The sequence below is a fragment of the Agelaius tricolor genome, unplaced genomic scaffold (genome assembly GCF_023055355.1).
Source record: "Agelaius tricolor isolate 1412-34295 unplaced genomic scaffold, bAgeTri1.0.p SCAF_10, whole genome shotgun sequence".
In the NCBI taxonomy this organism is placed as follows: Eukaryota; Metazoa; Chordata; class Aves; order Passeriformes; family Icteridae; genus Agelaius; species Agelaius tricolor.
The window spans coordinates 31,435,678-31,461,390 of NW_027269270.1; the positions used below are offsets into that span (position 1 = coordinate 31,435,678).

General features: G+C 40.8%; 1 protein-coding gene across 4 annotated transcripts in view; it reads right to left on the reverse strand.

Annotated features, from left to right (window-relative positions):
• LRP1B (LDL receptor related protein 1B) overlaps positions 1-25,713 on the reverse strand; it is a 637,687-nt gene that overhangs the window by 282,179 nt on the left and 329,795 nt on the right. For all 4 annotated transcript variants that reach the window (XM_071435460.1, XM_071435459.1, XM_071435457.1 and 1 more), the window contains exons 4-6: positions 14,765-14,884; positions 13,004-13,132; positions 5,723-5,980 (exon numbers count right to left, since the gene is read on the reverse strand). In XM_071435460.1, the coding sequence (XP_071291561.1) occupies positions 5,723-5,980; positions 13,004-13,132; positions 14,765-14,884 (507 nt within the window). The remainder of the gene's footprint in view (positions 1-5,722; positions 5,981-13,003; positions 13,133-14,764; positions 14,885-25,713) is intronic.

The following is a 25,713-nucleotide window of genomic DNA, read 5'->3' on the forward strand; positions in this document are numbered from 1 at the left end:
GTGGGAGTTTGCTTGCTTGCTCTTGTATTTCCTCCCTGGTGCAGGAGCTTTTCTACCCAGGATGGGTTGGGATGTAAGGAAGACATAAAAAGATCCAGTCATGTCCCACTTTAGGACAACAACAAATCTGGAATTAAGAAGAAAGTCCAAAAGTGGTGAGCTAAGAAATTGATAAAGCAGGGAAAAGGGAATATGACAATTCAACACTGATAATTTTTGATCATTTTGCAGAGAGAGCATTCAGTAGACTGATCCAGGCAGAGCCTAAGAGTTTAGAGAAGGGGAAAAATACAAAACAAAACAAAAGCAATCAAAAATTTGCACTGAGAAATGCCATTGAGATAAGGCTTTTTATTTTCTGTACTCAGTCTGAGGTGTAACTGTCCAGGACACAATTACTGAAGAGTAAATAAAGAAGAATAGATATCAGTAGGAACAGAAGACAGACACAGGCTTTTGACCAATGTCAATGCAAGATCAATTGTGGAAGCTGGATGACTAACAAAGCTTGAAAAATAGTAACATCACATCTCTGAACAACTACAAAAATCCATTTGTGGCAATTAACCATCAGTTAATAAATAGCTCTGGTGTCAAAAAGGATTAAGTGCAGATCACCAAGCTTTGGAGGGAAATGCCACCAAGTCAGGCTGTCTGCCACGGGAGCTTGTGCCTCAAAGTGACACAACACAATGTTGTGGTGACAATACTCAAAGCAGTAGAACAATTCCCAAGCCAGATGGAGAAGTCTGTACGCAAAAGATGCAGCAAGACCAGACAGATCCTTCCCAACTAATATTTGGAACCCCCTAAGAGAAGAAAAGCCCTCTTAGGGTTCCAGCTACACAGATTATATCTTTTGTGCAAACACCATTTGAGAATTGAGGAACAGACCTGATTATATGAATATTATTCACAAAAAAAGGATAATCAATTTGCAGTACACACCACAAAGGATGATGCCCAAGTGATTGTGTTTGCTGGAGCAGAAAGGTTGAATGAAGGGATGAACTACCCTTATCCTTCCACTAACCCTGATAATCATCAAAAAGGCTGTGCAGAACCAGAAATCAGCAGAGACAAGGAGCTAAAGAGAGGAGCACACTGATTAAAGGAAGATTCTCTACAGGCCTAAGTCCCTAAAGGAGTCTTGGCATTACAGGGGACAGAAAAACTATCTGAAAAAGGACAATTATCAGATAGCACCATTTCCTGTACTAAATAAAAGTCCATACTGTGCCTGGAAAGCACCTTATTGAGGCTGTATCAAATCCTGGATCAAAAGTTCTGTAAGTCCAGGGACACCAGAATGAGGAATAAAACAGTTGCAAAGACTGCATTTCCCATATAATGGAGTATGAACATCCAAAAAAAAAAAAAAATTTGGGTTTAAAATATCTGAGAGCGTATGGAAATTAAAACAAAATGTAAACAGGGAAACACAAAAATCCCAACAGACACTGAGGAAAACATGAAGAAGACTCAGGGAAGATGTAGCCTGACATACAGGACAGAGATGGACGAAGGATGGCCCAAGGGGATCAATCCTGGTTCTCTGTGGAGCATCACCAAGGTCCAGAGCAACAGCCTGTGCTGGAACCTGTGTGAGACAACACTCATGAGCCACCTGGGAGGGGACATGAACAACAAGGTGATGAGGCCCAATGAAAATGAGATTTCCAAAACAGCAAAGAGGATGGTCTGTTTTGAAGAACAGCAGGACCTTAGGAGACTGACTGGCTGGACAGTGAAAGGAGATGGGAAATTATAGCTGAATAAACAGTGAATGAGAAAATTATCCTAGTTTTGTATATTTACTCTTGGCTCTGTCTAGAGCACTTAAGAAGGAGATGTTGACACTATTAAAAAAAAAAAGAAAAAAAAATAACATTAAAGCCAAAAAGCAAGAAAGCCCACTTTTGGACAAAGAAAGAAAGTCCATTATCCCAAAACCAGCATTTGACCTGTCTTCTCAGAAATGCAAAGACAGCAAAGCAAGATCAGCCAGAGCTTGAGAAGTCCACATTCAGGAAAATTATTCTGTGAAACTCCCTTAGGACACTCTTCTCACCTCCCATTTGGGCCCCATGACTGATTCATGTGCTCTGAACACTACTAAGAAACCATGTGAGGTATAAATCACCTTTGACATGAAACCATCTCCTTTCCGTGCATCCTCAAGGCACATGGGCTGTCTGTCACAGGAGGAAAAGCAAACCCACATCCTACAACTGTGTGACAGCTCTTAGTGCCTGTCTGGAGCCAAGTTTGGGGCAGACTATGTAGGAATAAACACTTTCCCCCAGATCTTCACAGTTTTGCTCCTGCAGAGTAAGCCAAACTTTGCTCTGATTTGCCATGAATATTCATGGCAATTCACAGGAATTTCTGACAGGAACACCATCTCCAGTGCTTGGGGTTTCCTTCAGTCACTGAGCCTCATCATTGCCAAGGGAAATTACTGCAGCTACTCTGAACACAGCAGTGTTTATGGATAATCACTGCTGAGAAGTGGTTTAGCTCAGGAGGTGGAGGAGCCATTAAGAGGGACCAAAATCAGGGAAGGAAACAGTAATGTACCCAAACAGACACTCCTGGATTGTGGCCAGATTCCCTGGGCTCACTGTCTGATGTTCTTCACTCACATCCAAAAAGTGGGAGATCCAAAAAGCCAGCCTGGATTGTGCCCAGCAGGTCAAGCAGAAGGTTCTGGGTCCCACAAGCAGAGAGGCAAATCCCTCTCCCTCCAGAGACTCCAGGCCCTCCAAACCATGCCCTGCTCCCAACCTTGGCAGGTAAAAACTGAATGACTACAGAAGAAACAAGATGTTTCTCTTAATCCAGAGCAGTCCTGTCCAAACACAGCTGCCAAGAGAAAAGCCTGTGCCCCTTCCCAGGTGAGGTGTGATCAGCTGTGGGCACAAAGCACAGGTGGCAAAGCTGAACACAGGCACTGCAGCATTGCTTGTGGTGTGCTGAGATAACTGAGTGCCAAGAAAAGCTGAATCAAACATCAGCCAAGCAGAAAATATCATGCATCATCATTGAAGCATCATCCCAGAAGAGATTTTGTTATATTCTGCAGAAGAATAGCAGCTAAAACCCAGATTGTGCTGCCTGGTGCTGGTTTGTAGAGCATGAAAGGTCCTTGGTGCTTGTAATGATAAAGACAAAATGCCTCCTGAAATGAGGAAGAAGGGGATTCTTGCATCCAGAGGAGGCTGCTCTGGCCACCTCTCAGCTCCCACACACCAAAGCATTAATGTAAGTTTGCACATCATGGCTTTGAAAGGGCAGAAAATTGGGAGATTTTCCACATTCATACCATTAGAAGGAATTTTTGTTACTTTGGGCCTAGAGATATCAATTTAAATAAATGATTGTTCCTGAAAGTCTCACTGTACTCACTGAAGTGGGCTGTGAGGTGTCAAGGAGCACCCTGTTACCATGGACAGAGGTTGCAGCAGCCTCCCAGACAGGAGAATCACTTCTGAAAGCCCATTTGGCTCCAGCACTGTCTGCATAAATCTTTCTCTAGAGGAAAATTTCCAGCTTCCCAAAAAAAACTCTCCCAAAAACTTCTTGGTCTTAAAAAGACAAAGGTGAAACCACGTGGCAATGCCTGGCCTTGGCTGAGACCAAAATGCCTGTGCTGATACTGCTGTGCCTGCAGAAAGCTCTCCTTATGTGAGGGGACAAAACCACCAAACAAGCCCTGAGATGATAAATATTAAGAGTGAAATTAATCTAATTACTAAACATGAGGGAGCATCTCTGGAGCTGTACCCTGTTCTCCAGAGCAAAATACACCCAACAAGGGCAGGCTCAGCCTCTCCTCAGCCTTTCTCCCTTTACAGAGTGAGACACAGACCAAGCTCCCAGTGCTTCAAAGGATCTGATTCCATGCATCTGGGGCTCATCCTCTCCTAAGTGAAGTCACATTGGACTCTTCTGAGGGTGAATGGTAGGAAATTAGAGTCCTCTAGTTTCTTTCTTTTGTGAATCCAAAGCTTATGTTCAGTACCTGGAGCTGGTGTTGTATGACCCATCATGAAAACGAAGTCATTTTCATAGTCCCTGCTCTCCTAGATGGAGACTTTCATCTTTAAAGATGATCTTTATTCTTTGTTCCCAACTACAAGACTTACTTGCCTTCACTGAAGAAAACACTTTGAATAAATCTACTTCAAGCAGTCCCAATCACTTTGTATAGCTGACTTTTCTAGCACTTTTTGTGTCAAATGCAGATTTTTTTTTCCACTAACAAAATGATTAGAAGATTGGAATAAAAAAGATAAATTTCACAAACACTGCTAAGAAAGCCTTTTATGTTTTTTTTTTTTTTTTCTCCTAGTATTTTTAGGAATAACCAATTTCACACAAACACAAAAGAAAGCTTCCTATGAAGAACAGAATATACAATTTTATGTGAATCACCCCATGGCCCTGACCATTTATTTGGCTTGAGCTGGCAGAGAATGCAATTACACTGGAAAACATTTTCCTTGACAGAGTAACAAAATTAATTTCCCTCATCAGGGGTAGTGCTGTATGATGAAGAGAAACAGCAGAAATTACCTGACAGGTAACAGAAGGTGGAGCGAAGGAAAAGGAGAATTTAAAATTAAAACTCAATTTTGCAGCAGCCACAAGATTATCTGACAAATATACCAGGCAGAGCAACATGAGACCCCTGCCATGTCCTGGCAGGAATAACTCCAGGGGTGTTTAGAAGATCCTAATTAGCTGAACAAAAGCAAGTCTCATGCTGTTCCTTCCTCTGAGGAGACATGCCCAGACCGTGGGGATTGATGCAGCTCCACTGAGCAACACAACAGAAGTGTCTGTGGATGTGTGTGCTTGGGAAAAACACTCCCACAGCTACATCTGTGAGAGTGTGTCAGTCAGAGCTCCCAGCAAAGTTGTTTTATTGAAGTCCCTAAGCACTACTTCCCAAATCAAAATCAAAGAAAAAGTCCAAGCAAGTCTCTACAGTCAGTTCATGTCCAAGGGAATTATTATTCTTCATCTAAATAAGATTGAATGATTACCATGAAGTTTGAGAAGAATATTAGATACCACAAGCTGGTGTGTGCTGGCACGATGAAAAATGTACAGCTCATTAATTCCAGCACTGTTTTCATTTCAAACCCATCCCAGGGCCTTGATTTTGCAAACAGATGCAGTGCTGCAGGTCTGGCCAGCACAGGGTCAGGAATTCCCTGGACATGCAGGGAACAGAGGGACAGGAACACAGGGTGGAAGGCTGAGGTCCACTCTGATGGTGCAGACATCATGGCAGAACACACACAGTTCAAAACAAAGCACATTTTGCCCAGGACTGTGGTTAAAGGAAGTTGTAACATTAAGTTCTTGGTCTGCTGCCCAGGATGTGAGCTGCTGGCATCTTCCCATTGTCATAACCATGGGATGAGACTGATGCTGGAAAATAAAACAGCTCAAGGCACGTTCCCAGCAGTCCTGTCCTGATTTGTACACAGACCCCCCAGCCAGCAATAATCTACAAAACCACACATCTTAAAAACCTTTGCATAGACACAAACACTGCAGCTCAGGCTGAATATATGAGTGAAAACACTAAAACCACTTCAGTGTGAGCTGCAATATTTAATGCCCCAAGACTGTTTAGCTGCAAGACCAAAACCACTTCTGCAGGCTCCTGTTTGCCAGGACAGACACCACTGCTGTGCCAAACACTCACTGTGAAGGTTCTGGGCTACGTTCACTGTCCACTCCTCCGGAAAGGTGCCGGCTGTGGAGATCTTGGAGCACTTGAGCTGGCTGGAGAGGTCTCGGGACTCCAGCCAGCACAGGGTGTCCTCTCTGGAGCTGTAGTCCAGGGTGACCAGAGCAGATCCCTTCACAGGGCTCCAGGCAGACATCCTGCTGCCATTCAGGTACAGAACCTCCATTGCCTCAGGGCTTGCGATCAGAAGAAGAGGAGGTCGATCAGCAGGTTCTGAAAACAAAGTGAGGAGAGTTTAAAGGATTAACAGGCTGTATATTTCATTTTTATCTTTTTGGTTTTAATGTAGTTTTTAATGTTCTTACCTGCTTGTTTTAAGATATGTAATAAATTGGTTTTGTTTTGATTTTCATAACTATCATATATTCCCAATTATTAGTCTATTTTATCCTGCTGTTCCAACGGTTCACATCATTAAAGAAAATTAATTACCCCAGCCTCACAGCCTCTGTTTAATTCCAAGTATCATTATTGCAACATTTTTCATGCCTAAGTCATAAAATGAAATACAACTTATGCAAATTATCTCTATCCAGATTACTGGAATTTCAAAAAGAATTAAGGCCAGAAAAACCTGCAGAACTCATGAGGACACATGAAACTGTAAGATGCTTTTCATATAAGAGTCTATAAAATAGGACAAAATCTGAGAAGTGGGTGCCACTCAAAGAAGTTATAACCAACCTGACAATAAATCCAGTGCAGTGAAACCTTAAAGCATAGGAACTCTGAAATTTAGGCACATGTGACAAAAATTTGTGTTACCACATCAGGAGCTCTCACCCCAATGTAATCTGCTTGTTTTCAAAGGAATGCATCAATGTTTGAACACTGCATTGACATGCAGCACTTTCAATCAACATTTCACTTAATGGAGTTCTCAGTTTTTCACTAAGCAGTTCCAGATGTCTAAATGGTGGAAAAAATGGCATAAATAAAAGGATTTGACAAATGCTACTTCATCAGCAGGTCTGATTAAAGAGAAAAGAATATTTCAGTGAGTACAGTGCTCAGTGGTCTCACACAAAGCCCCAGCACTAGGTGTTCTGTTCTTTGGTAATATCTGCTTTTATTTAAACATCTTTATTCATTTTATGATGTTAAAAAAATATTTCTATAAATCTTCAGTGTATATTCTTTCTAATGTGGATTTCATTTACTCCTTATTTATTCTTTTTTCATTCTATAGTGTATATTCTGTCTTGTTACACATCTTGTCCCTCCTCAGTAAATCCCACGTGAACATCTGTAAATCCACACTTCTGCAGTGTTACTTTTGGAACTTACAGCCTGTCCTCATCATCCCCACATTCCCTTCCACCCATCAGATCAGATCCAAGCATTATTTTGCTTTGAATTTCAAAAGATATCCAAGAACTGCAGGGATTGAATTTCTTTGCAAAACAATCCCTTGTGGTGTAAGCCATGAGTGAAGCTCTCAGATTCTTGTTTGTTTTTCCCTTTCCAAAAGATAAAGTACTGGAGGGGAGGAGGGTGGTTCTCACTAAGCAATTTTTTGTTTGAAATCTGCCAGGTAGGTCCCTTTGCAGTCAGTGCCTGTGAACCTCTCTCTTTCCCCTTGTTCTTAGCAACTTTTGCTACCCTTGAGGAAAGGGAGATTTAGGAACTTCTGTCCCTGTCACCCACTCACCCCAGACTGGTACAAAAGGAGAGTTTCCATCTGCATCCTGCTGAGTCCGGGGATTTATTTTCACATCCAACAGCTCTGCGCTCAGCTTCTCTCCCCACAAAATAACACCACTGCCTACTTCTGGATTCAATCACTCTTCCCCCAGCTCCCAGCAGTGTGGAAAGACCTTTATTATGATTTTTGCTCTTATTCTGTGTGTTAAGCTGGATATTTCCACAGTCTGCAATATCTAAAGCCTCAAAGAGAAGGCAGCTCACAGGAGCTGTTTGCAGTTTCAAAGCCACCAGGCGGTTTAGGGCCGGGAGAGAGAACCAGATCTTTTCTTTGAACTGACCTCCTGAAAACTGTAACGAGGATTTAATACCTCACTAAACTCCAGAGAAAGGCTGTATTTTGGTATTAGGGTCTAAGACATAAAGGAATTCTTAAAAGGAATTCAGTTCAACCCTCTTGAGCAGCAGTTGTAATCAAACCTGGCTGCAGACAAAGGTGTTGGAAGGACCTGTGGCATTGCCAAGAGGTTCTGCTCAGCAGGAGCCATTGCACAGTAAAAATACAGAAACTGGATTACTGGCCTTGAAACTGTATTTTTAAAGCATAAATACATTAAATAATTCAATGGATTGAAGCAGTTAATCATGGTTTTGCACAGTAGGGTAGATTACCTGCTTCCTTCAGTGTTGCTAAGATAAAGGCCAACTTCAAAATTTGAAAAATATAATGTATTGAGAATAAAACTGTACAAAATATATACATTTCATAAAAAATATATAAATTAACTTACTGCATGGCATAACAGATGAAAAACAGGAGATACTAAGAAAAAAATCATGTCTTCATTCTCACAAAAACTGCTTGTGAAATTCTCCAGAATCTGTCCTGAAGAACAAATTCTACACAGCTTAAAAGTTTAGTGGACAGATTAAGGGTGAGTTCCAGTGAGCTGACAGCAGCTTTTCAAGCAAGTGGACTTCATGTGTGTTATTTTCACAAGTTTTTCTTTTTTTTTTTTCTCATTTTATAGGAAAGATAAGATGTGAATAGCTCTTTAATCCAGGGACGTTTTATGATTCATCTGTCTTGACTAAAATGAAAGCATCCTCCTTTGAATTATGTTTAAGATAGAGTAGTGAAAAGATGAAAGGCTTGCATTTCCCTCCTACCTGATCTTGTCTAAAATACAGATCAATAAGTGATGCCACAACAAATCAGAAATGAAGGTGTTTTGCACTGCCAACAGACTTCTCATCTGAAGAAAACCTCAGAAACGCCAGCATTTTCTATTTTTTCCACCACAATGATATGAAAGGCATAAACTCCAGAATTCAGGGTTTACAAACAGCTTCAACCCCCTTTTCCTGGGGTATACATGGTAAATCATAAGAGCTTTGCTGTCCCCATGGTATGTATTGTATAAAAATCTGAAAAAAAATACTAAGAAGACCAATTTATTTTTACATTATTTTTGATGTTTAACCATAATGTACATCAAAAATGGGTTGTTTAATTTCTAAAGTTTTAAAACTTATTTTCATGAGATTTTACAAGAAAATTGTGTTGTCAAATCAGTTAAACAGGGCTGATTTTTCTTCTTAAAAGCTAGATTTTTTTTCTTTAGTCATTATCAGTTCATCCCAGTTTATCTACATGAGAAATGTTTCTCACTGCACAGCATTTCTCTTTAGATTGGCTTTGGAAATATAAAACATACCAGGAACTTTTGTAAAACACATGAATTTCTTTTCCTTAGCTAGATATTCCCAATTCTGTAATTTTCTTTCCTTAAATACTCTTCTCATCACATGCAGACTTTCCAATTTAGGCATAAGAACTTGGTAAACAAGTAAGTTCTTAAATTCTGTTCAGCAAAGCTGTGTTTTGTTTCATTTTCACCTCAGAAGAAACCATTAACTGCCTCTTTATTCATAAAAGAAAATATGCTTTAAAAGTCTGGGGGAAAAAAAAAAAAACCCGCAGTGAGCCCCCAGCTGTTTTGATACCCATTTTAACATCCTTCCCAAAGGGAATGTGCAGCTAAAAGCTTTCAGCTGCAGAGTTATTTAATTGTGCTGAGGAAGAAAATGCAGAATTTAACGAGGGAGAGACCTCAGCACCTTCCCAGCCGAGCATTTGGCTCCCTGAAGGGCAGCAAGGAGCAGATTTTGGGGAGATCTCTGCTAATTGTGCCACCCCACAGGTGCAGGGATGGTTGAGAGGGGACAGGCTCTGAGGGCACCCAGCAGCTGAAGGACCTGTGGGGTCACCACGCTGTCCCCAGCCCCCTTGGCTCCTGCAGGTACCAACAAGTGCCACCTGCTCAGCGCCTCACTGCTCCTCGTGGGGAAAATAGGAAGGGTGAGAAGATTTCTAGAAAGCTGTGAAAGGTCTCAGAAACATTAAAGAACTTATAGCTAGTTGTGGCTGTAAAGTCTGAAAGGAGAAAAGTTATAGTAATACAGCAAGCAAGGACATGAAACAATAATTTGAGTTTTAGGCTTGACCAAGATAGACCTTAAGACAACAGAAAAGTAGTCTACAGAAGAAAAAATGTAGAAAAATATGTTTAGCAAGGTAGTAGAAGGTTTTAAGCTAATAATGGAATATTGTGTATTGTTAATGGAAGGCATACAAGCAAGCACAGTGAGAAGCAGGTGCACCTGTACTTTTAGTGACTGGCTAAAATGATCTGTGAGCTTTAGTGTCACAGACACATTTTATGAAAAATCCTTTCCTTAGGATTTTTTCTCCTGAGAAGCTGAGAGGCCTCAGGAACAAAATGTAACCAATGGTTATCTGCTGCTGTGGAATGCAACAGGTGCATCTGGGATTGGTCTCATGTGGTTGTTTCTGATTATTGGCCAATCACAGCCCAGCTGTCTGGACTGTCTGGTCAGTCACAAGATTTTATTATCATTCCTTCTTTTCCTTGCTAGCCTTCTGATGAAATCCTTTCCTCTATTCTTTTAGTATAGTTTTAATATAATATATGTGGGATCTCAGCACATCGTTCCTGATGTCCAGAGATGCCAGGAGAACCCTTGGGCGTCTCGGAAATCCTGGAATGTTGCCAAGAGTGCTTGGTGGCTTGATTTTGATCCATCCACAGAAGTGACAGCAGTTTGAGGACATGAGAATCACTTTAGAGTGAAGGGTGTAAAAGGGACACATTTATAGGGTGAAATATAGACTTTAAGGTTTTTGGTACAGGGGGGTTATGGAGACAAGATGGAGGGATCAGGGCGTGTCTCGTCCTTCTTCTTTCTTCTTCTTGTCCTCCATCTCCTGTGATGATGTTGGCACTTGGGGATTGGTTTCTGGTGAAGGTGCACTTGCCAACATGGGTGAAAAGCATTGGGAAATAAAGGTAAATATCATGTACGTAGATTTTAGTATAAAAAGACATGACCGCCCCGTGGGTGGTCAGAGTGCCCTTGGCTGCCTTGCAGATCAGACCTCTGTTGGGCAGACAGAAAATTGTGTAGATAAGAAACAATAAACAATCTGAAGACCGAAAAGCTGAAGAGTCCAGACTCGTCCTTTGAAACGCGTCCACCCAAGAACCACCCTGCCCGTGTCGGGGCAGAGACAGACAGCCGGACCCGACAATATATATATCATAAAACAATAAAGCAGCCTTCTGAAACATGGAGTCAACATTCTCATCACTTCCCTCGTCCCTGGGACCCCTGCATACCACCACACTTTAGCAATAAGCTATTGGCTAGAAAGTTTTTAAAATGCTCTGTAACAAAGAAATCTTTGGCTGCTGCTGGTTGCACATGAGCTTTGCCATCTTCCAATTGTCTCACCCATGAAATGGGGCTGATGCCACAATAAAGGTCAAGGGATGTGTGCCAGCAGTGCCACCCTGTTTGTCCAAGCCTCCAACACTCTGCTCAGTGCTCAGAGCGCTCCCAGCTCATTTCCACAGCCAGCTGGGGCGTTTGGTGCTCTGGTGCCCAGGATCTCAGCATGGGTGGGAATTCATATTCAGAGCAGATCTGCTGTTATTAACGTTGAAAGCTGCACAGAAAGCCCAGCCTACAGCTCTAGTGCTGCTTCTTATCTCTCACAGCTTTTCCACACAGAGCTGAACGCTCCTCAGCTCATCTGTTTGACAACTACTTTTGCCAAATGTCGACAAAGCAGAGAGGCTGCTCTTTTTCCATCCTTATTTGCTTTAGGTTCTTTAAGGAGAAAATTTGATAGGTTTCTAAGGGCTGGGTTTCCTTTTTTCCTTAGACACCTGCTTTTTTTTTTTTTCTTGGATTCTGTTCTTCTGATCCAAAGCTAGCATTTTTTTTTCAAAATACCTAAAGTAATGGGGAACACTCATTCCTGTGCAGCACCATGACCCTGGTTTGTACTGTCCTACAGGGCTTTCTTTGATTAATGAGTAGTGATTCCTTTCTGAGAATACCAAAAATGTGAAAAATTCTGTCAAATAAACATGATAAAGTAGCAAAAACTACAGAGAAGTCCCTTATTAATGTGATTTGTTTCATCTCGACACCAACAGCTAACCACAACTCTCAGCTGTTACTCAGTTTTCTGTGTGTAAAAAGGGAAAATAAAAGGGTCATCTCAAGTCCAGTACTGGCACCCGGAGGATTTCCTGATCTAGAATTGCATTTTTGATTTTCATGAGGCAGAGAAAGAATAATAAATTATTTTTATTTTGCATGGGCTGTTTTATCTCACAAGACTTCAGGGTCTTTTTAAAAAAAAAGGCCACGTATGGATCAAGAAAAAAACAGTATAAGCAGGAAAACACTCCTTTACTCCTAGTGGTGATGAAGGAAGGACACATTTAGTAATGCTCTTTAGGTGAAGAAGCCTCAAAACCTTCACTACACCTTTCTATTTTCTGATGGCAAAAGAGTTACAAAAAGGAAGCCTTAAAATATATACACAATAAACATGACTTCATAGTCAGCTGCACATGCTTCAGTTTCGTGGATGTTGAAGAATTCCTTAAGGAACTTTTTTTGTGTTTTAATATAAAAGCATTGTTAATTCATTATGCTGAATAAGAAAACACTGTGTACTATATTGCCTCATTAAGCACAATTGACTAATTTCCTCAAATACCCAATCCACTACAAGTAATGAAAACATGCACTAAGCAACAAAAAGCCTCATGTGAATATGTACATCAGGAAATTCACCTCTTGGGATGATGCAAGGACAAAGCAATCTCATGTCTTTTTTCATCCTAAGGGTACAATTACCTCATGATCATTTCCCCTGTCTCCATTGTCTTCCCAGAGTAAACAGCCTTTTTTTGTTTGTGTGAGGAAAATCTTTGATTTATTTATGAACAGGGAACTGGGAACTCTTCTAATCTTGGCTGAATTGAGTATTTTGCTTTAATTAATAATATCCAGATAATAACTTTTGATATTTCCCTTGGAGTATTGTCTTAATAAGGGATTTTTTTTTTTCTAGGCTTGTTGTGCAGCTCTTTGTAGTGGAGTGAAGGAAAGTTCATCTCACCTGTGTTCATCTCTGGCTTTTCACATGACTCCTCCAGGACCAAACCACAAAATATTTTCAGGAAGGTAAAAAAAGAAGTTAAAACTTACTATTTTTGGCCTTGCAGGACTTGTTATCAGGCTGAAGCACATAACCCTCCACACAGCTGCAAGTGTAGGATCCTTCTGTATTGACACACATCTGGCTACAGCTTCCATACGTGTCACATTCATTCACATCTAAAGGGACATTAACAAGATCTAGTTTAGGGATTAGGAAAAAAGAAAGAAATTCAATAAAATTGAGTATTCTAAGCAAGTTTTATAAGTCATGAATCATTTTGGTGGGAGGCCTGATGTTTTTCCTTTCCCAAACCATGAATTTATCAGGGATGTTGGCTGTTGAAATCACTCAAGTAGCCAGGAAGAAGGGCAGGAGTTTTCAAGTTCAATAGCTCTTAATTTTGAAAGATAAAACCTTCATTATTTCAAGTAGTCTCCAATGCCTGCATCATGTCAGGGAGACATTTGGGTCCTTGTTAGCAGCAGAGATCACTAGTTATCAGGGTTGATGAATGGAGCAACATTTCAGGAGAGCAAGTAATTGATTACCCTTCTCAACCTATTTATGCTGGCAATGTCTTACAGTTCCTTAAATGAGCTGTCACCATGTCTCCATTAAACCACCATCCAACATCAAAAACTATATACTCCTCTAATAAATATAAAGAACATTTTTCTCAACTAGGGTGTATAAAAATAATACCATAAAATCAAGAGATGCTATTTAACAGTGGTTGAGGGTTTAAGTAATAAATTGACATTCTAAAAAAATCCACTGTTTAAATTATTTCCTGAGATATATATTTTAATCACAAAACATGACAGCCATATAGAGAAAGAACTTATAATAAATTATATTTATGAAGAATCTGGCTCAGTACTTTTAGTTGGAGAGAGAAGTGATTGGTAGTGAGAACATCCATAGGGCCATAGAACTCCACTATGATTATTAATAGAGACAAAAAATAAAGCAAGAAACAAACACCTGGACAGAGATTGAAGAAGTCATATTTTTCAAAAATGGAAGAGAACAGTCTACAATTTAAGTCTACAATTAATTACTCCAAAATAACATTCCCAGCTAAATTGTGCGACCTTGGGAGGCTTCATTTATAAAATTCTAATCTAAGTAAGACTTCATGGCTGTGAGGTGAAACACTTCAAGTTTTAGAGACTCTCCTGGTGGGGAGGTGTGGAGAGAGAGCAGCTCACACAACTGAGCTGTAACTCCAGAACTCCTCCAGTCCAGCTGAGCTGTGGGAAATAGTAAAGGGAAGATGATGCTTAAAGCAAACATTGTTTGAAGCAGGCAGACCTGAACTTTTAGTGATTGGCTAGAACAATTGTCTGTAAGCTCTGGTAATAGTATATTGGCTAGAAGTTTTTTAAAATACTCTGTAACAACAACAAAAAAAACAATCTTTGACTGCTGGCAGTATGTGAGCTGTTACCATCTTCCAATTGTCTCAGTGATGTAACGAGGCTGATCTACAACAAAGCTCAGTGAACATATCCCAACAGCCTCACCCTATTCGTGAAAAACCCCAGCACACTGATCCTTCTGTGACTTCAGGGGAGCCGCTGCAGGGGCACAGGAGCATTAGAGAGTCAGGAGGGAGGTCCTGATTCTCATTTTAGGGACACTCTTTCCTATTCCCTGCCCCAAAAGCCCACGCTTGTCCCTGACCAACGCCTTTGAAGAAGGATGAGGAAGCAACATTTCTGTGCTGGCTGTCCACCAGCTCCCTGGCCCTGAGAGCCAGCAGGGAACCATGGAGCACCTGGATGTTGATGGCATTTCTGGTTTACCTGTGCAGCTTCTCCCGTCAGCGCTTGTTTCGTATCCATCCCTGCAGTAGCAGCGGGTGCCGTTCCTGGTGATGGCACATCTGTGCTGGCAATTCATCTGCTGGCACTTGGGGAGCAGCTCTGGGAATGGCAACAGAGCAAGGTGTTACTAAATGTTTGTGTTATTCCTAAATCACAAACTTTTAGAAACACTGAACTACATTTAAGGGCATGTCTCAGGAAGGAAGCACCACTACCATTTATGTTAGCTGGGAATACATCACACACACACCCTGTAAAGAGCTTGCTATGACAACTGTATGTCAGCAAGTTAAACATTGGAAATCAGCATTTATTTCTATCAAGAGTTGCTCAAAAGTTTATAATTGAGGTGTACTGTTGCTCTGCTTAAACATCCATTTTATGCATGTTAGCCACAACTATTGTTGGGAAAAAAAATAAACCAAAGCAAAAATAATCCTGAAATGGTAACAGTTATTAAAAAAAAAAAATAAAAATTTTTCAACACCTATGTCTTTATTATTCCTCATACCAATTGATTTTCTAACTTTTAAAAGCTTGCTTTGATTTAATGATGTGCACACACAACCTTCACACCAGACAATGGAGATACATTCTGCCTCAATAATTTAACGTTGGACGTGTAATACTGGATAAACCCATGGAGATTATGTATGCCATTACTGCAGACATCCTTCATAGAATCTGCTTAAATACACACCATCAGCACAAGGCATGATGCAAACAAACTGTAGAAATACAGACTGCAATGTTTTCCAGAATGAAACAGCACAAAACCAAACAAAAACCACTCCAACCCTTCCCAGCTCAAGCTGTTATGTTTCAATAATTTTGCTGATCAAAAAAACCCCACTATTTTAATGAACAACATTTTTTCCCCTCCAGGAAAAGGAAAAAAAAAAAGATTGAGAAAGCCAGCTTAAGGAGGTGCTCTGAGGGTATTTTTCAAAACTATTCAGATGAGTCAGAAAGTAACCTGCAAATGGACAGAGAAATTTCTGCTACAGGGCTGGCTTTAAGTAACTGGGTATGACCTAAGGAAAAAGAGAAATCTGTATCCTAATATGGGAACAGTTTTAATCCATCTGATCATTATTCATGGAGTTCTACTTGGGAGTAGAATGAACTTGAATATGAAGAGTCTCTATCAGCATCTGAGCCCTGGAGCTTCCATTCTGGAGCAACTGCTGCTGTCAAAATTAGGCTGACATTTTGGGAGAAAAGTGGATGTGGCTGGCACACAAAGTTACTACTTATTCTAATGCAACTACTTAAAAAAGAAAGTGGTTTCACACAATTTTCTCAGGGCATTCCCTAGAACTCTTTGCCACACAATCTACAGACTGCCCAGAGGTCCATAAACCACACACTGTCTAAATCTGCCCATTTTCCCAGTGGTTTCTGGTATATTTCTCTGCCTTTTGGGCCCCTGTGCATAGGAAGATAATACATTTTGTGGCTGTGGCTGGCCTTGTTGTTTTCCTGTCCCCAGTCCAGTCCTTAAAATCTCCTACACCTTTCCAAGAGCAAGTCCCAAATAGAGGGTAAACTGGAGAACTTCCCTAAAATGGTTCTGCAGGCTGAGATGCAGAGCTGTTGAGTTAATACATCTATCTGAACAAAATCAACACATACATCTCATTTTCTGAGCAAACGGGGATCAACCATCCTTTACCACCGATAATTTTCTCCCTCCAATATTTGGCTGATGCTCCACAGCCAGGAGCTCCTACTGGATGGGAACTGTTTGACTCACAAACAGGGAGTCTTGGTTTGTTTGCACTCTTTCCTTAATGGATGCAGACAGGCAGCAGCTTGAACCAGAACAGAGCTGCACACAGCCAGGAAAGCTGGAGAACAGTGACAGTAAATTGGCAAGTGAGGCCCATTTGGGGAAAATGAAAAACAAAATTTAGAAAAAAACAACCAAAACAAAACAACCCCAAGCAACAACAACAAAAGTCTATCTGCTCATTTTTTTCCACAAAAAATGGCTGTATTTCATTAATTTTAAGTTATTCCAGTACCATATGAGTGTCTTTTAGCACTAAAATAGTTGCATTTCCCTTACAAAACCATTAAAGAACCACTGTTAGTTGCCATCTGTTTCTGACTTCAGACTGACATTTTCCCCTTCTCCCCTAAATTATACATCAGATCATTTCAAATACATTTTGTTTTTTTTATTGTGACAGACACTTTTTGGCCCCAGAAATTTTTGCTCTGCTGCTGATCTGCTAACCCTGCTGAGGGAACCCATAAGTGAAAAAGCAAAAAACACAATAACAAAGTAGAATAGATTAATAGAATATAACAAAACAGAATAGATTAGGAAAGAATATTTCATTTGAAAGGGACCTACAATGATCATTTAGTCCAACTGCCTGAGCCCTTCAGGACTGACCAAGAGTTAGGGCATGTTATTAATGCCTCTACCTGATGCCTTTAATAAATAAAACATTAAACACTAAAATAGCAAATGTATTTTCTACTTTACTAGCTAGTTTGTAACAGCTGTAATAGTGATCCTGAAAACCTTTGGAAGAAAACAGAGTTTGACTGCCTCTGGCAATGTTTGAAATATTGAAGGACAAGCTATGGAAGACAGTGTATACATTTAAGGCTTGGTTAGATTTGTAACAGGTTTCTTGGGAAGTGAGGAGGCAAAGAAAAATCATGAAGCAGAACACTGATATTTTTAATGCTCCAGCTAGGACATTTAAAGAGATAAAAGCCAGGGACTGTCATTTCTTGTCTCTTCTAAGATTCTGCACCCACTTTGATCTCCCTTTCTCAGCCAGAACCGGTTTACAAAGTACACAGGCAGTGAAGAACGAGCATCACTGAGCCTTCCACTTTCATCACAGCTACAGAAACCTCTGCATTTGTCAAAGCCTGGTATTTCTGCTGCAAGATTTAAAGGAAGGAGCTGCACTGAAGGAAACAGGAGAGAGCTTTACAGCTCTCTGGCAGAGCCACAGTTCAAGCCAAGGAGCTGCAGAGCAAGCCCTGAGATTTGCAGAAATACGGGGGAGCAGAAGCAGCTGTGAGGGCCTTTAGGATGATCTACTTTCCCCAAACCCAGGGAGTAGTGATTTAGGTCATTTTGTTCAGCGTTTTCTTTCTTCCACAGGAGACATGAAGGGCAGCATTTTTTACTTCCCTACACCTCCATGAACTCTCTGAAGCTGTGAGCCAGGTCTGCCACAAAAGCCACCCATGCCAATCTTCTGCTTTCCTCCTTTCATGCTGCTCTAACTCCCAGGCATCTGGTCCCTCAGGAGAGCAGGCAATCAGGCAAAGATGCTGCTGATCTCACCTCCCCTAAAGTGATACACCTTTGGCAATGACTCAGAGGAGCTGTAAGCTTCCTGGACAAACTGCTCCCACAGGCATTCACCACAATAAAATCCTGCCTTCATTTATTCCTTCTGTGTTCAATGAAACACACTGCTTATCACAGTTCATTCAAGATGAATGATATAAGAAACTAACTTCTCCTGAATGGCTTTTTAATGAAAGGTTTAAGCAATTGATCTGACTATCCTTTTTGTCAGTTTCTCCTGAGCTGACATGAGGTTCACAAAGGGTTCACACCAGGTTCTCATGCTCAGATGTTTTGGCTGTTTCTACAAAGTGAAAAAGAAGCTCAGCGTGGAGCTTCTTAATACTGAATTTATTTATTTATTTGGTGGCTATTGGGGACTGCGAAAAAAAACAAACAAAAAACCACCAAAAAAAAAAAACCCACAGATTTACCAATGTACCTGTTTGTCACAGTTGAGACAGCCACAAAACACAGAGCACCATCATACAACTATTCCAGAAGTCCTCACCCCATACAGAGTAACACCACAACTCACCAGAAGGCTTCAAGCATCTACTCTTCTTGTTCTTCAGCCCAACCTTTTACACCCTCATGTTACTGCATTGCACCTGTGTGCCCTCTGTTCCCTTTGGTGCTTGGTCAGCACACCTCACCTCATTACCTTCAATGCTGCTCGCCTGCTTCTCACAGCTGTACCCATTGGGGATGAGGCTGGGCCAGCCCCACTCCCAGTTACCACAAACTGTGTGCCTACACCTGTTAGCTTTGTCTTTCCAGACAGGGAAAACAACCAAGGCCAGGTTGGATGGGGCCCTGAGCAGCCTCACCAGGTGGGAGGTGTCCCAGGCCTTGGCAGGGTGCTGTGGGATGCAGTTGGATGCTCTGTAAGGTCTCTTCCAACCCAAACATTTCTGTGATTCTGTATGATCATACGAAAGCAGACTTGAGGCACACACAGAGAAAAGTGTATTTAGGTGCCATTATTCCTGAACCTCCTGCATGATAATAAAGTCTTCTGGCTGCAATGGGTTCCCAGTTATGTAATATGAAAATCCTGTCCTGCTCTTTTTGTAATGACAATATATACTGGAGAGTACTGACAACATTGCAGTACTCTGTGAATTAAAATTTACTGACTCTGTAACGTTGATAAACATCAAAAATACAGAGCTGGTGCATATAAAAGAAACTGGCTGAGGTTTACATGCTGAAAGTGCCAGACAATACACCAAGGGGATAAAAGCAAGAGCTTCTGTTGTCAGTTCAGGACTTCCCAATTTGAAACAACAAAGGATCCTTGTCACATAGTTCATCAGAGAGTGACCAGGAGCTACCAGTGCAATGCTGCCTGGGAAAAAGGGAAATGCATCACTGAGAGCACTGGGAGAAATGTTTCCCACAGAGAAGTGCTGATGTCAAGGCCCAGGATGCTCCTGAGTGCTTCCCTTCCAGGAGGCAGCTGCTGGCAGCTGTGCACACCCCAATGGGTACAAGGAAAATAAACTCAGCTTTAAGCAGAAGCACAGCCTGAGGGATTAGCAGGGGAATGGAGAGCTGCAATCTGATGGGGAGACTGTAAATTTTCATCTTGATTGGTGCCAGGGGATGAAAATGAAGAGGAATTAGGACTGCTGTCTATGAATATATCAGAGGATCAACAGCAGGGAAAGAGACAATTTAAACTAAAGGGCTATTGGCAGAAGTACAAATGAGTATAAATTGCCCATTAATAAATTCTGGCTGAAAATGAGAAGGTTCTTAGCTATTAACATAATCAGGTTCTGGAACTCCTCTTTGAGTGGGAAGAGCAGGGACAGAAAATAAGTGCTTGCTTTTGACATGGATCATGATAGACCAAGGAAAACCAGCATATGGAAAGGGCCCTGAAATACCAGAAACCATTTATGTGACCCAGGAGGTTCCTTCACTGTGTTCCTCAAGCAACATACTACCTGATGCTAAAACACGAGTTTTCATGATGGAACTAAGATATTTTTTTTTTTTCCTTGTGTCTGAAATATACCCAAAGGAAAACTTACAGGAGCTTGTTACTCAACTATTCTTCTAATTGAACTCTGTGCAATCTCTTTTTTTTTTTTCCTTGAATATTAGTATTCTTTTTGCATCTTTGTGTTTCATAAATTTACTTGATTTTATCTCTGTTTTATTCAGTTTTTGTGATTCAATATTCATACACTGATGTCTAGACTATTCTTATCACACATATGCCATAGCCCTTATTTTTCTTTTCTGGTTTATGCTTTGAGTTCTTTTAAGAACAACCCTTTCACAAATTAGACTTTGTTGCAATCTACTGTAAGTTTTTTGTTTGTTTGTTATTGTTGATGCTAGAGAGACAATATAAAGCTCCATGGATTGCTTCTCTGGCAGAAAAGGGTGGCTTGATTGATAGAGTTCAACTGCTGGACTGAAATAATGCAGCATGTTTTTATCTTACATTTGTTGGGTCATGTTATTAGTTTTTAATATCTTACCACAAAAGCAAAAAAGACAGAACTGTAATGAACTTTGTCAGACACCTCAGCCCATAACTCTGCTATGGTAGATGCAGCACAGAAAAAGAGACATGGAAATCAGAGATCATGACCTTACAGCCCTGCTGTGAGTGAGCTCTGTCAAATTCAGCAGAAAAACACAAGGAGTCAAATTTAAAAATGTTGGGGTTTATTTGCTCCTAAGGAAAAAAACCCAAAAAACATCCATTCAGAAAAATAAACTGGGCTCTGTGAAAGACTCAGCCATTTACAGCTGAAGTCTGCAGCCAGCCCAGCTGCCCTGACCCAGGATTCATCAGGCAGGGCAGGATTTCTGTACAATTCACAGACAGGGTAATCAGGCCCCAGAATGACAAGTTAAAACTCTGTATCCTGAGCTCTGACAGCAAGCCAAAGCAAACTCTAAGTCCTGGGTACAACCACAAGCCTTTTCCTTCACACTGCTGGGATGTCTAAGTTAGGAGTGCTGATAGGTAATTCCATGAGTTCAAACTCCTGAGGGCAGAATCTCTTCATAAGGCTGAAGCATTACAATAATAATTTTAAGACAGAGGGAGAAAAATGATGCTTGAGGATGGTGCTTTGTCCTGGGTACCAGGCTGCTCCTAAATTTTCCATAAATTTTTTACTGGATAAAATGTATAAACAGATTGCTGTATTTCCACCCTTTTTCATTACTATCATCATCAGGCAAGCAAGCCTTTTTCCCAGCAGTATTGATTCAACCTGAGAACACATCATGCAGCAACTGGTGCATCCTGTGGAGGAAAGGATGATGGGCTGTGATGTGTGAACACCCCTGAGGCTCAGGAAACACCTGGGAAGTCCTGGCTGTCCCTTCCTAAACCACTGCTGTGAGGACAATGCTGTCACATAAAGGCTGAGCACCTCATTTTGTCACGTTAGTTAGAATTTATTTGTAAAAATGGCCTTAATGCACTGTGTCAGAGCTCAGCCCCATCAGCAGGAGAGCCTTGGCCTGCAGCAAGAAGTGATGCAGGAAGTTTTACTGGGAAAAGAGCAGCTGATGGTGGCACATGGATTGTGCTTCACAGTTTCACCTGATGTATCTCAACCCTCTATTGTATCTTTCCCCACATCACTGTCTATGTGTTGGCAATCAGCCGCTGAACAACTTAATTTGTTAGTTTAAATAGACATTACAGCATGTTTGTCTGCTTTATGATTACAGGAAAATTACATATCTTGTTTAATCTGCCTGTCAGTCTGCACACAACCAGAAGTGTCTCACTGTGATTATTGTTCAGTGAAAATGGGCACGTCTTGCTGAGTAAGTTCAGGCTGCTTCTGAGTAACAAGATATTTCTTACAAAAGACAGATTTTTTTTCCTTCTTTTTTTTTTTCCCTGCAGTCATTTCCAACATATCAGAGAGAAGAAGGAATGTTGCAGAAAAAAAAAAAAAAAAACAAAAACCAACCAAATAAAAAAACCACCAAAAAAACAAAACAAAACCAAAAAAACCAACAACCAAAAAAACCAAAAACCAACCAAACAAAAAACCATTAAATAATTTGTTTCCATAACATTCAGCAATTCTTTTCAGAGTATAACTATCTTAAAAATATCACTGAACAGTATCTCCCTAGCCAGTCCATGGATAAATTCATTTTTCAAGGATGTACTATTGAAATTTCTGCCTGCCTAAATCTTGACCTACAATATTTGGCTCAGCTTCAAAACAATTTGTTTTATGTGGTGTTCTTCAACCATAGCATCACACAACACTTTAAAAGATGAGATCAGCAGGTAAGGGGCATGTAGAGAAATATTGGCTTCACCCATGGAAATGGCTCATTATCCTGACCTTTTGCTGTTTTAGTTATACCTTGGCTGCCATACACAAGCATAAGCTAAAGAAAAGTTCACCTGGGAAAAAACAAACTGGGTAAATGATTTCATGGCTGAAGAGAGTAATTTATCTGTTTTTTAACCTGGACATGAGATATATAAATTGAAAAGAATAGCTATGAGAAGAATACACATTTATTTAAGTTTATATAAACCCATTTATAGTTTTAGGCATATTCAATGCCATTCAATATACCAATTTTCATAGCACTGAGTACATGTTCATGAGGTACAGATAATAACCTTTATGGGTGTCTAATGAGATATGAAGCCTGACAATACTGCACACGTGAAAAGGCCAGAGATGAAAGCAGGGAGTGATAAAGTCTGAGAATGGCAGAATGGAAAAACCACAGAGAGGTCCAGAAGTCAGCAGGAGCAGATCACCTGGGCTTTTTAGTGGCCTGGGCTCAGTGGTATAAAATGCATTTCCAGAATGAGCTCACAATTTCTCAGCCTTGTAAGCAAATTGCAGTTGAGTGTGTGAGGAATGCTTGGACACCAGAGCAGCAACTGGCTGGCAGGAGCAGAGCAGTTTCTGCTGGGAGAAACGCTCAGGAACGTTTTGTGGCAGTAAAGGATGCTCAGAAAGCTCTCAGGGGGAGCTCTGGAAATCTAAGTAACGTTGGAGTCCCTGATTGTCTCTCCTGTCCCCTCACCTAGGCACACAGTTCCACCCAGCTCATCTGGTCACTGCATGACAAGGACTTCTAAGTGGAAAAAGTGTGACTTCCTGTGGTTTTAGATATGTTTTTCAGCTTTATTTATATATGGGAAGCCAGCTCACAGTACAGCATCATCAATGCTCAGTGCCTCTCTTAAAACAGGCTCTGAACCATCTCACTCCCTCATGAGCTCACCCAAAACCCAGGGTGTGTTTTCATACCTGGATTTCTGGGCACAGCCCACAAAAATCAGCTGAAAATCTCTATAATGTGCCTCAAGTGAATACACCCCAGCATGGCAATGCCCTGTTCCCTACATGAGGCACACCAAGATGTCTCAGTCCTCCTCTGGAGCAATAATTTCTAGAGATAAATAACAAGTTGAGACTCTCTTTCTTGTGTTGCCTCATCTAATGCTATAGATATAACGGTGCAACAGAGCTGGGAAGGGTGAGGAACTTTTAAAACATTGCAGAGAGGCCAAAAAAATATTATTTTTCTTTTACTGATACTTGAGGGGGAAGAGGGTGAAGAAAAAGGGAAAACAAAACAAAAAAAAAAAAGCTGGCAACTTTATTTACTTTGCTCGGTTTGTAGTTATGTGGAAAACCATAATTAAATCATTCTGAAATCACAAAAGACACCTGTAATAGCTTTTCCCAATGCCCAATTTCATGCCTCTTCATGGAAGTAGTACCTCAGAAATTGCTTCTCTTCGTGAACACAACTACACTTGACAGATAAAATCCTCAAAAAATTGCCAAGCAGAAACCTCAGGCTCATGAGGCAGAGCCTTTCTGGAAACTCAGCCAAGGACTTGGAATCAATTGCAAAAATAGCAGCAGGTTCCAGAGAACCAAACATGAGATTCAGTAAGTGAACATTGTTTATGTGCAAACTAAACCCAGTGAAGGATAACAGAAAGGACTTTAGGTTAGAAGCAAAATTAAAAACTAGTAGCAAGGAAAAATTATGCTAGAGAAATAAAATCCTTATTCAATTATTGACTGTTTTTATCCCAAGGAGACAGACATACGTACTCCTGGACCCTGGCAGGGACTACAATAAGTGACACACTCCCTCACAAGCAGATGTTCAGTCACCTAAGGAAGCTGAACATTTAAATTTCTCCCTGCAGCAAGCAGGGTGGGATTCAAGTTGACTTTTGGAGCGTGTTTGTCCCAAATGGAAGTGAACAATTCATGACAAATTTTGCTTTAGGTTGTATATTGCTGCTGGTGCCTGGAAGCACTCACAGTTGCCAGTTTTCAAGGCTGGCAGCGTTTTCCTGGGCATTTCTCACCCATGGGTGTCACCCATGTGTCAGGGTGCACAAGTGCAGGTGTCCAGAGAGCCGGGAAATGGGAGCCATCAAATCCCAAAGCCTAGGAAGTCACTGTGACTCAAACCTGCTGTCCCAGTGCTTGGGGGAACACACACAATTCCATCTGTGGTGATTTGATGGCATCTCACCTGGCACCCAGCTGGGATTGCTCAGCAAGAACTTTTCTGGAAGCACCAAAGTTGGAGCACCAGCTGCAAACGCAATCAGCAACTGTGGCAACATTTGCTGCCATTTCCATGATCCATCTCCCCTTCTGCATTTCTTATATTTTAGCCAGCTAATGAGCCCTTGGCAATGTGTGACTGATTCAGTGGCACTGAGTTTGAAGGTAACAGAAGGCCAAGAGCTGCTTTTCATTCATTTCTTCCTTCAGCTGCAAGTCAGAGCTTCCTTATTGCCCATGCATGGTATTGCCATAACCACACATAATATATGCAGAAAACCTTAATTTTACTGAATATTTTACATAGGATAACATCATTCTGTGTTTTTTTCATTGTAGGTTCTCCAGCTGTTGTTTCAGGATTTTTTTTTTTTTTTTTGCAAAGCATTTCAGATCTCTAGAGCCCAAAATAAAACCCTTTCCCTTTCCCATCCTATAAATCAAAGAACTGGTGAACAGAAAACTCCAGTGATGAATCATTTCAGCCACCTGTAGCTTTTATGATCAAGTACAGTTATATTTTTATGTAGCTGCATGTACCTTTACATGTAAAGGAAAAGAAAAAAATGCAGTTTTCACAGGAGATGTCATTTACACATTTTATTAGTGGCCATAATGTAAATAAATTCAATCCCTGTAACCTGCCCCTTGCTTCATTCTCTGGGCCACAAGCAGAAAAGGCTGAGAAAAAAGTTAATAAAACATGATGGTTCTCAGTGCCAATTTCAGGATTCCAGAGCCTGAGATTATGGGAGGCAGAGCTGCAAAGGAAAACACTGAAAATGAGACTCAGGTGATGTGCTTTGGAGGCTGAAGGGCACCACAAAGATCAGCCCTATTTCCACCTCCTGAGAATAAACATGGAGTTGCCAAGGTATTTACACAAGGGCTACATGTGTTACTTTATTTAGTTATTTGTTTACTGACCTTTAATAAGAGCCATTAAATACCTGAATATCAGAATGATCTGTAAAGAAAAAATCTGAATAGATGATTACTGGGGGAAAAAAAAAAAACAAAAACAAAACCCAAAAATCAGT